Source organism: Rattus norvegicus, chromosome 15, assembly GCF_036323735.1.
Source record: "Rattus norvegicus strain BN/NHsdMcwi chromosome 15, GRCr8, whole genome shotgun sequence".
Taxonomy (NCBI): domain Eukaryota; kingdom Metazoa; phylum Chordata; class Mammalia; order Rodentia; family Muridae; genus Rattus; species Rattus norvegicus.
In genome coordinates, this window is record NC_086033.1 from 9,868,894 (window position 1) to 9,884,264 (window position 15,371).

The 15,371-nt window shown below is 47.6% G+C and overlaps 1 protein-coding gene across 4 annotated transcripts in view; it reads left to right on the forward strand.

Moving 5' to 3' along the window:
* The first annotated feature begins 1,634 nt into the window (after positions 1 to 1,634).
* The window catches only part of Ube2e1 (ubiquitin-conjugating enzyme E2E 1), a 53,667-nt gene continuing 39,930 nt past the window's right edge, over positions 1,635 to 15,371 (forward strand). Inside the window, exons 1-3 of one of the 4 annotated variants that reach the window (XM_039093740.2) lie at positions 1,635 to 1,832; positions 2,467 to 2,555; positions 6,693 to 6,743. In XM_039093740.2, the coding sequence (XP_038949668.1) occupies positions 2,515 to 2,555; positions 6,693 to 6,743 (92 nt within the window). In that variant the 5' untranslated portion in view covers positions 1,635 to 1,832; positions 2,467 to 2,514. Of the gene's footprint in view, positions 1,833 to 1,922; positions 2,337 to 2,370; positions 2,556 to 6,692; positions 6,744 to 15,371 lie in introns of those variants that run through there. The other 3 variants (NM_001399579.1, XM_039093737.2, XM_039093739.2) reach the window with 3 other exon arrangements.

Consider the following 15,371-nt stretch of genomic DNA (forward strand, 5'->3'; position numbering starts at 1 on the left):
GAATACATAGCTATTTTTATTTATTCATTACTGACTTTTTAGTAATATTTGGGGGGGGGGGGACACAGGGTCTCAATATGTATCGCTGGATGGCCCAGAATGCTATACACATCAGGCTGGTCTCAACAGAGGTCTGCTTGCCTATGCCTCCCATACCTGAGTCACCATGACCTGCTGGTATTATCATTGATAAGCTCTTCCAGCACATACAAAACAAAACACTTGTGGAGATTTCTTCTAAATTTATGTTTGCCTGGCAGTGGTGGTGAACACCTTTAGTCCCAGCACTTGAGAAGCAGAGGCAGGTGGATCTCTGTGAGTTCCAGGCCAGCCTGGTCTGGAATTCCAGGACAGCAAGAGCTACACAGAGAAACTCTGTCCCAAACGGGGCAAATCATTTGCTTTGGGTAGTAGAGGAAGGGTTCTTTCTGTTGAAGGAGGTTCAAATGGTGGCCTAGGAGAGGTCTTATCACTAATCTTACACACGATTTGAAGACAACTCTTACTAGATGCAGGTTTCCTTGAAGATTTGAGTGGAATAAAGTGTGTAATTACGTTATGAATCTTAACACAGCTGGAGTTTCAGATGGACAGCTAGAAGGGGTTTAGCTGGGTAGTGAGAATGCCTGCTCTCCTGGCTACTGTCGGTGAGCTTTCTTTATATCCTGTGTGGTAACTGAAGCCAGGGTTGCCATGGGAGGCAATTTGAATGAGGTCATTTAAAGTGGACCATGGAAATCTGAGTGCAGTTGTCTGCCCAGGACACAAGATCTTGTGTGTGTGGACCTTGTACTTGGATGGCAGGGGTCTGTTCCCTTTAGGGTAAACGACAAACAGGTAAGAAACGAAGTCCTAATTTAATGGTGGGATGTTTTTAAAAATAAACTTCGGTACAGTGCCACACAAGGAACAATTTAGTGACATTACTGTGTAACTATTCTAAAAATATTATTTGAATAGCATCATATTGGAGTAAAGAGAAAGTAGGGTGCTTTCTAGAACTTTTTTTTTTTCCAATTTCTAAGACTCAGACATTATATCTAATCTAAGAATTCCAAATCCTGTCAAAAATCATCGGCTCATGGTTTATTTCCAGTGATATTACAATCCCATGCCGGGTCGTGGTTATCTGTCACGAACTCCAATCGCATACATTAAAAAAAAAAAAAAAAGTCCACATTCTTCTCTATAAGAAGTGAAGGGCAGGGGGGAGGGGGGTATCTAGTGTAAAATTGCACACGCCTGGTGTGTCCTAAACAGAAACCCGTCTGGGTTTTTTCTCACAGGCGTGACCTCTGCTCCAAGCACGCAATTGCCAGAGGGAGGAACAAGTGTCAGCCCAAAGGAAAACCCTGTTAGGGGATTTTCCCCCCCTTTCTTTACAAACGGATCACTTTTGGGGAGGAGTCAAAGTCCTCGCCAGGAGAGTACCACCTTTTCCCTTCTCCGGCCATCTCACCCCCCAGCCCTTCCCTAAAGCCCTCCTGGGAAGAACTTCCCCTGGTCACCCCGGTTTCCACCGGGCCCAGTCGTCTCCCAATCCCGCCCGGCTGCCTCGGCTCCGCCCGGCGCCCGGTCCCCAGGCCACGCCGGGGTCGCTCGGGGCTCTGGGGCCGCGGCCCCCAGGTGCGGCGGGGGAGGGGCGCGGGGCGGGGCGGAGAGGAGGAGTGGCGCGGAGCGTGTGCGGCCGGGGAAGCCATTGCCTGGTTAATAGTTGCTGTTGCTGCACTTCCGCTTCTCTCCCAGCGAGAGCGAGACACGAGTGGCCAGGCCCAGCCGCAGCCGCAGCAGCAGCCGCGGCGGCGGCACGGAGCAGCCAGACACAAAGAGAGGTGCGGGGGGCCCCCGGGGCGGGCGAGCGGGCCGCGGGGCCGGGGGCGGACGGCACCGCCGGGCCACAGGCAGCAGGGCCGGGCGGCGGGGATGGGGCGGCGGGCCGGGGCGGCGGGGGCCGCGCGAACTGTCAGCGGGGCCCGGTCCCCGCGGGGACCCGCCCGCCCGGGGCGCATTGTGCGCGCCGGCCTGCGAGCGCAGCCCCGCGTGGCCGGGCCTGGCCGGGCGCCGTGTCCCCGCGGCCCACGCGGCCCACGCTCGGCTTCCTCACCCACTCTGGCTGCTCGGCTCGTCCGGACCTCACCAAACTCGAGCGGACGCCGGGAGGCCTCAGGGACGGCGGCGACGGCTCCTGGCCCTCCTCAGGCCACCCCCCGCGCGATCGCGGCCCCCGCGTCTCTTCGGCCGGTGCGGCGGTGGGCCCGGAGCCTCTGCAGGGCGGCGGGGGCGGCCCGGCCCGCGCCCTCCTGACAGCGGAGTTCCCTCTTTGCAGCGCCTGCATGGTCTGTGTTTCTGTTTTGTTTCCTCCCCCTGCAGGGGCCGTTCGCGGGGTGGGGTGGGGGGTTCGCTATGTCGGATGACGATTCGAGGGCCAGCACCAGCTCTTCCTCATCTTCGTCCTCCAACCAGCAGACCGAGAAAGAAGGCAGCACCCCCAAGAAGAAGGAGAGTAAAGTCAGCATGAGCAAAAACTCGAAGCTCCTCTCCACCAGTGCCAAGAGGTATCCCACTCCTTTCTCCACAGACATCTAGCTTCCCGGTCGCCTCGTGCTGCATGTCAGGGAGGGAGGCTTCAACGACGACGTTCTCAGGCAGGAAAATGGGGCACGGGAGTCCCACCTGTTTTCTCTCCTGCTCGCTGCTTCTGGTTTTGTTAAAGCCCATGTCCACAAGCAGGAGTTGTGGTTGGCCTCGTCCGTTTCTTGTTGGGAGTTTCAAGAATCCTCATTACTTTTATGAGTGACTCTCGCAATGTGATTTCAGAGTCCTCGTTCTAGTAATCACGACTTCCTAGAGGCTGTCATCATACTTCATTATTAAGCATACCTTCCTGGGCAATTCTGTCAAGACGAGTTCTGACCATCTTTCTTCCTCTTCACCTGTTGCAGGGGTTGTGTTTTCTGAACTGGGTTCCCCCCCCCCCCCATACATTACTTAAGGAATAACTAACTCCCATTAGTGGTTAAAGAAATTTACGTGATGTTTTATGGCGGCATTTGAAGAGCCTCTGCCTGTTTGGAGAGTTGAGGTAGTGAAAGAATCACTGAGTGACTGTAAACTTATTTTATTTCAGGTATTTTGGGGAGATTTTTTTTTTTCCTTTTCTGTTTAAGAACTTCAGTTTGATACTTTTCAGGAAGACTTGTTTATTAGACAGGGTCTCTTGTGGCCCAAACTGGCCTTGAACTCAGCACAACTTCTGTCTCAGCCTCTTGATTGCTGGGGTTACAGAAGTGAGTCACTTACTTCAGCCAGCGATAGTCTTTTGTGTAAAAAGGCAGGTAGATATACTTTACCTCTGTCGACCTTAAGTCACATTCTCTGATCCCTGTGATCCTTAAAATAGTCTCTAGCAGGTACCTGGGAACTCCCTGACGTCCTTTCATAACTCCTCTTTTTGTTGAGATAGTTGGCCATAGTAAGGAACAGAAACTGTGGGCTGGTGGGGAAGGGCATTCTCTAAAGAATTTAAATGAAGTGGAAGGTCTAGATGGCGTTGGATCTCTCTGCTGAGTAGTGAGCCTGGCACTCAGAGATTGACAGTCTCATCTGTCCTTTTCCCTGACCTGAAATTCAGAAACTTGGTGTGCTGTCTTAGTGACCTAACCGGACTGATATATGGTGACTTCAGTCATTTTAAATGGTTAGTGTTCAGGTCTCGAGAGCAGTGTTGATGCTTTGATAAAACTGCTCTGGGTTTCTCTGGTTTTTGGTTATATCTCAGACCCTCCAGGGTCTTTGATGACCTCCGAGAATCTCCCTGAGCCTAGAGTCCATCCATCTTGCTCTGGATGGCCTTTCTTGGTCACTCTCTGTCTTCTTAGGCTCTCTGTTTCACTTTGGCCTGTCCTGCCCTAGTGCAGGACATGAGCTGTGATGTCAGTGGGGCTTTTGCATTAAGCTAGAAATCGGTGCGTTTGTGACTGTGTTAGGAAGAAAATGGACAGGTATAGAAAGTAGTTTGCATTTTATCAGTATAGCACAAATAAATAGATTTCTCCATAGATATAGCTTGTCTTGTATGCTTAGAAGGCTAGAAACTTAGTTCTGGGTGTAGTGGTACAGGCCTTTGATTAGCTCGGCCCTTGGAAACAGGCAGGTAGATGTCCTGTGAGTTCAGTCAGCCTGTTCTATAGGGAGAGTTCCACGACACTCTGTCTCATGAGCAAAATACCAAGCAAAAAGTGTAAAACTGTGGTAGCTCAGATGGGAGGGTGTTGGCCGAACAGGCATGAAGCACCACCAGGAATGGTAGCACAGGCCTGTAATCCCAGGGCTATGCCAGGTAGGATCAGTCTTCCTTTCTCAAGGTCTCTGGAGGGTAGGAAGAGGCCAAGTATAATGCACTGAGCCCTGCTGCCTTTAGCTGGACCTTCTTCTCCTGTCAAAGGGGACACTGAATGTTGACTGGAGAAGTTCCTACCCTTAGAAAACCGTTGGGACTAGATGGACGGCCACTGCCATTCCTTGTCAGCCTGGCCTACGAGGGACAAGTTGGGAGCAGCTGGTAAAGAGACATGGCAAGTAGGAAGGGCAGCTGGGGATCAGCAAGTGACGGCTTTACCTGCAAGCCAGTGTGCTGAATGCAGCAGGTTTAGACGCCTAGAGAACTTGTTCCAGCAGTGGCTGTGTGCGTTGAAGGAGAGCTAGGTCAACATCGAAAGACAAAAAGTGGAAAGGGTGTCTAGGACAGGATGAAAGGGAGAAGTTAGGACGGTGGGTTGAAATGTGTTGGTTTGGAACTTCCTAATGAAGTTGGAAAGGTCATGTGTACCAGGAGATGGTGGAAAAGGAAACCTATGTGGGCAGAATAAGGGGATTCATTCACTATGGAGCATGGTCTCCAGCAGGAAGTACACAGAGCTAGACCCACATTTTGAACAGGCCTTTGAGTCACTGCAGACCTTGGCTTCGTGTCTGGACATGCTGCAGATGGTGACGTTTGAGGCTCAGTGAGTAAAACTCGGTGGTATTGGAGTTTAAAAAAGCTTATAGCTTTATTTTGTGTGTATTCATGTATGTATGTCAGGCATGTCAGGGTACACTGTGGAGGTCAGAGGCCGAATTGCTGAAGACAGTTCTCTTTTCTCCGCTGTAGATTCCAGGGATTGAACTGGGGTCATCAGGTAGGATCCAGGCATCTTTAGCTGTGAGCTATCACCAGCCTTAAAAGCTTCACCTTCTAAGCATTAAAGGAGCAATTTGTTCCTTTTACAGCTCAGGGGGACACATTTGCTTTCAGATCTGAAAATGGTTAGTTCCAACACGTACAGGAATCTGGAAGCTAGTCCTCCGAACTAACATCCATTTGGGAATGAAACACCAGATGCAAGCCTAAAGGGACCAGGATTCTTACTGGAAGTGGTAGAATTTAGCAGGACACTAATAATGTCAGTAGAGACTGGATGTTCTAAACGGGACCACATTTGGAGGGACAGGAAGTCTCTTCAATAGGAAACTTTGAAGAACTTCCCCAGGCACCACTCAATTTGTTTTACTTTTAACGCGGAAGAAGTACCAGCTAAAAATGTCAGAGCTTCATAGCAGACTTCTTCTTACCCTCTGAAAACCACTGGAAAGGGAAAAACACCCATTGTCATTCAGATCGCCGAGTTTGCTTGTTGTCCTCTTTTTTGCCTTGGTGGATTTTTAAGTTGCCCGTTAGGATGAGAAGTCATACATAGTCTCCCTTTAGGAGAAGTAGCTTAAGGCCCCAAAGTTTGTCGTTTTAACTGGTGCCCTCAGCGCCTGAGTTAGCAGAAGAGAAGACAAAGGCCAGGGCCCGGTATGAACTGTCAGTGGCTTCGGCCTAAGGGTGGGGGATGGGCTCTTTGTGAGGTGAGGAGGTGCGGAGAGACCAATGCGGGCCTGCAGGGCTGGGGCTGCCCGAGCAAGCTTGTCCTCGGCCCGGGCGGCCGGGAAGTCCGGGGCTGGGCACGGGCCAGTGCTCCCGGAGGGTGCAGGCGGCCGTGCACCTGTGCGGGGCCGCTGGGGGTCCTGCGGTCCTCGGCTCCACCCAGCACTTCCTGGGCCGCTCGACCCTTGACGGTGGCGGTCACTAGGGCCCCGAGCGGCCATATTGGCTTTGCCGGCAGGCCACTGTGTCCCGGTGCGGGCAGGGTCTGGGTCTGAGCAGCACTGACCTGCTGAGGGCGCTGATGTGGCAGGTCCCGGCCTGCAGGGGGCGCTGGTGTGCAGGGTCCTGGCCTGACCGGGGGGGGGGGGGGGGGTGTGGAGGGTACCTGACGGAGTAGTGGTCTGCTGGGAGACTCAGAACGATGGGCCTGGCCTGGGGGTGGGGCTGCTGTGTGGAGTCACTGTTTAGGGAGCAAGAGGTCCAGGTTCGGGCAGGGAGACCAGACCTGGACAACCACTGCTGGGCCCCAGGTCTGGGAATCCCAGGGGAGACTCAAACTGTTTACATGGAAAACGCGGGAGGCAACTGTTTTTGTGTGCTTGGCAGTATTGGAAGCCCTATGCTGTCAAGGGTGGGAGAGCCTGCAAGCTGCTCCCCTGCACAGGGAAGTCTCCCCAGCCTGGGACCTCTGCGTATCCTCTCCTTCCGCAGTGGAGGTAAGGTGGGCTACTGACCTGATTCTGGAAGGGCTTCTGACTAACCTTGTTTCCTGATCTCCCAGGATCCAGAAGGAGCTGGCAGACATCACTTTAGACCCGCCGCCAAACTGCAGGTAAGTAAGCTACCTATGGATTGCCTTAAAATTCTTCTATCTTGTGCTTTGTATTAGTGAGCTTTGCTTTTCTTCTATGGCCTGTGCATGGAGTGGTGCTAACATCAGATGAAATGTGTGTGTGTCAGTGGGTATGGCATGCAGCAGGCTGAGGTCTGCTGAGAGACCTGATGGCTTTCCATGGAATGGGCACTTGTGTATAGGGAACAAAACTTGAGGTTAGGTAAAGGAGCTTGCCTGCTTTAGTGTAGCTATAGGCGAGGTCGGCCTTCACACGTGCAGTTTTGGGGCATTTTGTGTTCTTATTACTTTGCCGGAATTACCTTACCACAGCTCTAAGATGCTGGAGCTTACGGTGAGAACAAGCTGGCCCTAAGACCTACTCTCATACGCGATTCTGTTTTGAGTTTGCAAAGCAATTCCGGAAGTAGCTTGTGACCTTAGTAGAATGATTTTGCTTTAAACTTTTAATTTAAACTCTTAAAAGGTGATGTTTTTGTTGATGTTGCTTCGTCTAGTGTGAAAACAGTTTGAAGCCAGCTTTCAATTGGCTTTATTTAAAATCACCAGTTTTGCATTTTTGAGTCAAGGTGGCAAGAAGTCATGATGATTTGTCTAAACTGATACTTGAATCATGGAGGTCTAAAAAAAATCTTTGAGCCAGGATCAGCCTTGAATGAAGGCGAGGTTTCATTGGTGCTTTAAGTTCATAGGTAGAAGTGACTGGCAAGTATTAGTGGATATACACAGCAAGTATGCGCAGACATTTAGGGTGGGTGCTAAATGAAATATTTTGCTTTTAGCACTCATGTTTTAAAACCATGACTGGTGGATTAAGAGCAAAATTTCGTGTTGCTATTGACTTACTTTTCTGTGCGTGGCTGCATGTGGAGATTAAAGGACAACTTCGTGGGGTTGGTCAGTCGCTGTTCCTACCTTTATGAAGATGTTAGGGATAAACTCGGGCTGCCAGGCTGGAGCTGAAAGTGTCTTCCTCTCGAGCCTTCTGCTCTGCCCTAGTGCTTCTGTTTTGTAAGAATTTGTTCATAATATTGACCAGATTTGTGGTACATTTTGGAATTCTGTCCTGATTTGTAAGAAAGTTATTTTCAGTTTTAGGTACTTTTTTTTTTCTCTAGACAGCGTTTCAGGCTGGCCTCAAACAATGTCTAGCTGAGGGTAGCCTTGAGTGTTTCATTCTCCTGTCATTACCTTGCCCCTAGCATGGGCAGTACAGGTGTGGGGTGTCATGTTGGCTTTATGCCAGGCTAATCTCAGGGCCTCATGCATGTACTCTACCAGCTGAGCTACATGGAAAGTTAGTTAGACCATGCTCTTTAACTGAGTCTCTCATTGTTCTCATGGTTTCTTCTGTGACTGGTCATTTTTCAGTGGTTGAGAATTAGAGAAATATTAAAAGACGCAAGCCCAGGCTTCCCTGGGTTGTTTGTGTGGATCAGACATTCCCTACGGTAGGTCCGTGCCGTAGCTGCCGCTGCTGTTGGTATCAGCTCCCCTGTGTGTGGCTCCGCTGAGCCTCAACAGCTCTGGCTGCTCACATTAGAACCTGTAGCTTCCAGCGAGTATCGGTCATTCAGACACAGAGTGGCTTTCTCGTGAGTAAGTGCTATCAGATTTAAAACCGTAAACAATTTGAAGAATTTCACGAGATAGTCTTCTTTCAGAAGCAGGATAAGTACGCTTGAGTCCATGTTGTAGCGGGTTTGTCTGTGAGAGGTTTGCGTTTCTGAAGCATGAAGGACTTTTTGTCTTTGTAAAGAATCACGCCTTCAAACTGAAGTCCTGAGCATCACCTGGGGGTGCCGTACACTGCATCACTGTGGCATGGCAGACCTTGCCACTCAGACATTTGGGAAGAGTGATTTCCAAGAAATCACTCTTCTTTTCCACAGGTGTCTATTTTAAGCTGCCCTTTACAAATAGCATCTGCTTTAATTTCTGGAGATTTCCCCCACTGGATTGTAAGTCTAATTCTCAACCTTCCTAATGCTGTGACCCTTTATACAGCTCCTTCTATTGTGGGAACCCCGGACCATATAAAATTGTTTCTGCTGCTACTTTGTAACTAGCTTTGCTACTGTTATGAATCTTAATGTGAATATCTGATAGGCAGGATATTGCTATGCGACCCCTGTGATAGGAGGTCAGGACCCACAGGTTGAGAACCACCGTTTTAAGTGATAATGAATTTGAGTTTCTGCTTTTGACTGCCTTTCTGGTGTTACCGCCCTGTGTTATGCTGTGGTTTCAGTCCTTAGCTCTTGTCTGAGTTTGGCTTTATATTTTGTGCTGCTGCCTGTATAGAAGTGAAAACCAGTGTTTAAAATAGCATTTATTCATGTTGTGTATGTGTGAGGACGCACATGAGCCACAGTGTATATAAGAATGTCAGAGGACAACTTGTAGAAGTCCTACCGTGTGGGTCTTAGGGACCCAACTCAGGCTACCAGACTTGGGGGCAAGTGCCTACCTGTTGAGCCATCCTCCCTGCCCCTCTATAAGACGTAACTGTTTAATATTTTGATGACCTTTCTTGTTGGAGACAGAATAGATGCTTGGATGCTTTTTGAAGTCGGCTTCCAATTAAGACGTGTGAATTAAGTGATACAATTAAGATGTGTGAATTAAGTGATACAATTAAGACGTGTGAATTAAGTGATTCATTAAATATTTTTTTCTTGTGTACCCTCAGCATTAGTACTCAGTGTTTCACAGTGAAACTATAAGTTATTGAATAAGCTGGAAAATTGGTTTTCACTTCTGAATTTGAGGTAGTTTTACCCTTTCCAGGACTTCGTTCGGTCAGTGTGAGTGTGTGGATTTAAGTTTAGACACATGACTTTGTTAAAGCACAGCAGTGGCGTACAGTATCCTCCCAGTGGGCAGCGACCTACTGTGCAGGAGCGCTCTCTGCACCAGAGGCCAGAGGCGTGCTGCTTGTTCTTGCAAGCGTCTGCACTCCACAAAACAGTTTGCACCCCAAGTCGCTGATCCCCAAACCTTGTGTGAGTTCCAGTTGCTAAATATGTTGCACAAGAAAAGGTAATAATTGTATTGAGTAGATTTTTATATATAAATTCTGTACACACGTGTTTCTGAGCATGGGTTTGTGTTAATGCTCATGGAAGTCAAAAGAAGGCATTGACCTCTGGAGTTACATACAGGTGCTTCTGAGCTCCCATAGTGGATTCTGGAAATGGAATTTGGGTCCCCTTACCTATCAACAAGACTCTTAGCTACTGAGCCATCACTGGCCCCGGGAGACTTTGAAAAATATAAATTGATTTATATTGCAATGTAAATTAAATTCTTACTTTCAAACTGTTTAGTGGTATGTATGAATCTTTCTCCTTCTTTCCCCCCCTTACCCCCCGTGTGTGTGCGTGAGTGTGTGAGTGTGCATACATAAGGAATTAACTGTTTCTGGAGTTCACCGTGCATTTGGTTATGCTGTTTATCTATCATTGGCTTTTGTTGAAGGAGGAAATTGTGACTCCTGTAGCAGTTCCACAGCTCGCTCCATTTCAGAAAAACCATGCCCTCTAGAAGCCGTGGTCTCTGAGCCACGAGGCTCATTGTGTAGCTGTCATTTGTAGCCCATAGCCCATACTTTGCTAAATTGATTGCTAGCTGGATGACTAAACATGAATGGTTTTGGATAGTAAGTTTACTCATCATAAGTGGCTATTTTGCCTAAGTCCTTTAGTTTTGATAGGAATGTCTATATTATAAGCAAGGCTCTAGTGCTAATGGGAACCTAAAATTCAAAATTTTGGTTGCTGTCATTACAGATAAAGTATTTTTGAGAAGTCACTAAGCCTTTTAAGCACAGACAAAGGGTAGCAAAAATGAACTTTTCTCTATATAATGTTATTTTATTTGACAAGTGTTTTTATTTTACTTTTTTTATTTATTTGACTATGTAACATTGAGTCAGTACCTTCCCCATCCAGAGTTATATTACATACAGATAAATTTTTTCCTCTTAAAGAATTTTGAGGTGAAACAACATAATTAACAAAACAAAACAGAGTTCGAGGACAGCAAGGGATACAGAGAGAGACCCTGTCTTGTAAAACCAAAAAACAACCAAAAAAAGCCCAGAAAAACAAGCAGTACATCTGTCTCATAGTTCTCAGCCTTATCCTCTTGGCTAAGAGGGCCCATTGCTTATCTTGTCTACCTCTCAGTGTGTGGAAGCCCAACTTTGTCTTCATGTAGCTCAGGCTGACCTTGAACTTGCTGTTTCGTGAGGATGACTGAGCTCTTCGTCTTCCTGCTTCCACCTGCAAATGCTGAGGTTACCGCTTCTTGCTAGCACTCCCTTGCTTTGAGACAGGTTCTTGCTGTGTAACTAGGCTAGCTCTGAATTCATCATCCTCCTGCTTTGCCTCCTGGTAAGGAGTTATGAATCATTAAAGTTTCTGTATTGAATAGTGAACGTATTGGAGCAGGATAGTGTCAGTAGTTGTACAGTGTTGCAGATGTAATAGTGTCACTGAATTGTACACTTAGAATGTTAAAATGCTAAATTGTATATAGTCAGTTGTGTGTGTAAAACCACAATAGGACAGAAGTGATTCCCTGAGAGGGCTGCTCTTTAGGGGGCTGGGGTGTGTGAGAGGATTCACAACTACCCACAATTCCATCTCTGAGGGATCCGATGCTTTCTTGTGGTCTTCACAGGTAGCCACACTCACACAGAAACATACACATAGATAAATCTTTAAAAAAGTATTTTAAAACACAGTAAAACAATATTGTTAAATGTTTTTTAAAAAAAATCCTTGTAGCTCAAGAGGTGAAAGTGGTTTTAGGTAAAGGCGCCCATTGTCTCCGTCACAGCCTTATTGCTTGTTGTACATGAGGTGGTTCATCATCTGTGAACGGTGCTGAGGTATTGACGTAGTAGCCACTAGTGCCTTGGTGTGAGGGCAGAAGAGAGAAATGGCTTTGCCCTCACTGCACAGCCCGAGGCTGGAGCACTTACTCATCTGGGAAGATTTCAAGAGGATTGGATTGAAGAGTGAGATGTAGACTCACTGGAGGAAGCTGCCAGCAAACGTGGTGGAGGGCAGGCAGGGAGAGCTGTCACATGGTGGGTGAGCCTTTGGCTTCAGAGTGCAGAACAAGTGGGAGGGTGTAAGGAGAGAAAATGTGAGCTCCTCTGTCAAGCCACGGGCTTGCATTTCACTTTAGAGAAGACATTAGAGAATCTTGGAAACTTTTGAGTGGGAAATGAAATGTTGATGAAACAATTTGACAAAGACAAGGATGGCATGAGGCTGAGTAGGAAGCAGTAGACTTAGTTGGTGCTATAGTGCGAGGCCAGAGGTCTTGGGAAACAGGCAGCAGCAGGCTTGAACCAGAAGAACCAGGAAACTTGCCTGCTGAAGGGAAACAGGGGTTTTGGGTTTGAGTAGCACAGAAGCTAGGACAAGAAAAATGGCTTAGAGAGGCAAGTTCTGTCCCCAACGTTGTTCTGTGGATCATATATAGTGTCGAGCATGTTGCTGCCACAGAGTAGACCATGATTGTAGTTTGATTTTATATCTGAGCTTATTTGATCAATTATTGAACTCTCGGCTCTGCCTGCTTTTAGGTTAGATTAGGCAAATTAAGTAGACTATAAATTCTCCAAGAGGCAAAGGCAATAACTTACGTTTTTGTTTCTGACCCTGTAGGTTTCCCCCAACTTTTCTATTGAAAGATTTCAGAGCTGTAAAAGAAAGACATCGGGAGACTAGTGTAGTACACTTTAACTGTCTATGGAAACTTTACATTTGTATAGTTCTTTTGTTTGCGATTTTTTTTTTGTTTTTGTTTTTGTTTTTTCCAGAGCTGGGGACCGAATCCTGGGCCTTGCGCTTGCTAGGCAAGCGCTCTACCACTGAGCTAAATCCCCAACCCCTACATTTGTATAGTTCTTAATTTCATTAGTGATGAGATAAATACCATGACCAAAACGAACTTAGGGTAGAAAGCCTTTTTTTCTATCTGTCACTTAGACACATCAGAGCAGGTCTGTCTGCCAGCTGGTCCATACTGCATCACCTCTGACCAAGGAAACACAGCAGAAGAAGCCATAGAGTTCTGCTTGCTGGCGTGTGCAGGCAATGTTTAGTCAGCTTCCTTAGACAGCCCAGGACAGGCCTGGCTAGGGAATGTTGCCACCTGCAGTGGGCTAGGCCTTCCTTATAACAATCAACAAGATAATTCCCTACAGACATATCAGTCCTAGTGATTTCTCTCTTGAGAGTCCCAGATGATTGTAGGTTGTCAGCCTCACAGTCAGAGCTGACCAGGACACATGGTTTCTTTGTTTAACTATCATAGAGTGTGAATGAAAGCTGCTTTCATTAAGTGGTGAAGTATGCTTGAGTCAAAGGTGCGAAGGCTGAAGGTGACTTTCCACATGAGTTTGGAAAGTTTTTGATGATGAAGTGTATGAGATTCTCTGGGACGAAGAGGGCTAGCAATTGTGTTCTAAAAGCTGGTCACAAACCACAGTAACAGCGCAGGGAAGACTGAGGCAGGAGGAGCATGCATTCGAAGCAATTGTGGGCTACATAGCAAGTTCCAGATAGAACCGTGTTCTGAGGAATATCTGTAATGGAGGACAGGTAAAGAAAGAAGATCTGGAAAAAGAGGAAGCCAAGAAGCAGGAAGGGCTGCCATGGCTCTGGGAGACAGGAAGAAACTTAAACAGCTTTTCAGTGTGGTTTTTGGTTTTCGGTTTGTTTGTTTGTTTGTTTTTTGTAATAGACCAAAAAGGGGAAGCAAACAGAGAAGGATGGAGGGACAAGAAGGAGATGGAACAGTTTTAAACAGAAGAAGGAAGCAGAACGCGGAGTCGAGCTATTGGCAAAGGCTGCAGTTATGGTGGTGGGACAGCTCTCGGTGTGGGAGCACTCCACCTCAGAGCAGTAGCATCTGCCTCCCGCCTGCCCTTCCCGTGACACCGTACGCTCCTTGAGAGCTGGGACTGCTCTGTCTCCGCATCCCTATGGTGCCTGAGAAACAGTCGATCCTCACTGCGAATTGAACTCATAAACTCGAAGTGACTAGTGTCAACCCGATGGGTCACAGAACATCTTCTTACATTCTTTAACAAAGAATGCAAACAAGAGTTGGGGAAACTGTCTCACAGCTGTCCACAGCCCCAGGCATTGTTGGCCTTTGGGCCCTCCAGTGTCACAGAGGGGCAGGACATCAGTGTGATTTAAATAAAAAAAAGATGTGGTCTGTTCTCCAGACTGGACCGGTAGTATAATTAAAAAAAATAACATTGTGTACACTTTCATTTTATAAGGTTGTCTACAAGGGAGCAGTGGTGTAGGGATGCTAAATAACTGGGGTCCAGTACCCTAAAGGTGTTCCAAGCAGGTGTCTGTTAGAAGAGCTGGAACTGACCCTCCTGAGACGTCTGATGCCCTCCTGTCACCAGTAGAGTGCAATAGGGCTTACATAGGAAACCGTTCTCACACATCCGCTCACTCAGCCCTGCCTTGAGTGAGACACAGGGCGAGCCTGGTACCTGGTGCAGCTTGTCCTTCTCACCCCGGGCACCTCCTCCTCCTTGGAGGCTAGGAGCTCATCAGATCTGTGCTTGGGAGGCTAATGAATGCTGGAGCTGCTATATTCAAACCAGTCTTCCCTTTAATATGCTCACGTGACTGTGAGTAGCTTTCCAGAACCCATATCGTATGGGGGAGCCTTTGGGAGCCATGGTGCTGCCTGGGGCAGGGTCCTCTGCCTGTCAGAGTGTGTGAACTTGACAAGTTAGTAACATGACAGATGAGAAGAGAAGTGCTGATGTCATCCAGCTCTTGCATAGTGTCCAGAAGCAGCTTGACCACTAGTGTCACATCAGACTTCCCCAGCCTGGACCGTGTCAGTACTGTTTCCTGTAATATTAATCAGTGGTGTGGTCTCAGTAGGGCTCTTGGCATTGGTATGATGACGACTGATACTGTCAGGACTTTAGGCATTTGTGTCTGTTTAAATGATAGATGGAAAGCTTGTATGGGGTATACCCCAGTAAATCTTACAGAAAAAGACTTGAACTTGATATGATATATCACACCTCTAATATCAGCCCTTGTCTGAAGCAGGAGGATTGCCTTGAGTTTGGGCATAGCCTGTGCTACAGAATGAGACTGTGTCTCAAAACAATCAAAACAAAAACAAAAACAAAACCTAGAAAAAACAGTTTGGGATAATCTTATTAGCAGAAAGAAGAAAATTGCTCAGTGTGGCAGCCGTAAACTGTGTTGAGTACTGCCATTGCTCTGCAGGGCTAAGCCAGAGCTGTGGACCGTGGACTTTAGTAGATGTCTTTTGTTAAGGTGTTTATTGCTGTGATAAAGACCATGCAACTTGAGGGAAGTCAGGTTAGGAACTGAAACAGACCGTGGAGGGCTGCTGCGATCCATCTGGCTGGCTTCTCATGATTTGCTCAAACTGCTTCCTTACACGACTTAGAACCCCTATTCAGGGATGCACCATCCACGGTGAGCTGGATTCTCACACATCAATCATTAATCAAGAAAACGCTCCACAGGCTCGCCAGGAGCAGTTTCTTAATTGGGTTTCCACTTCCCAGAT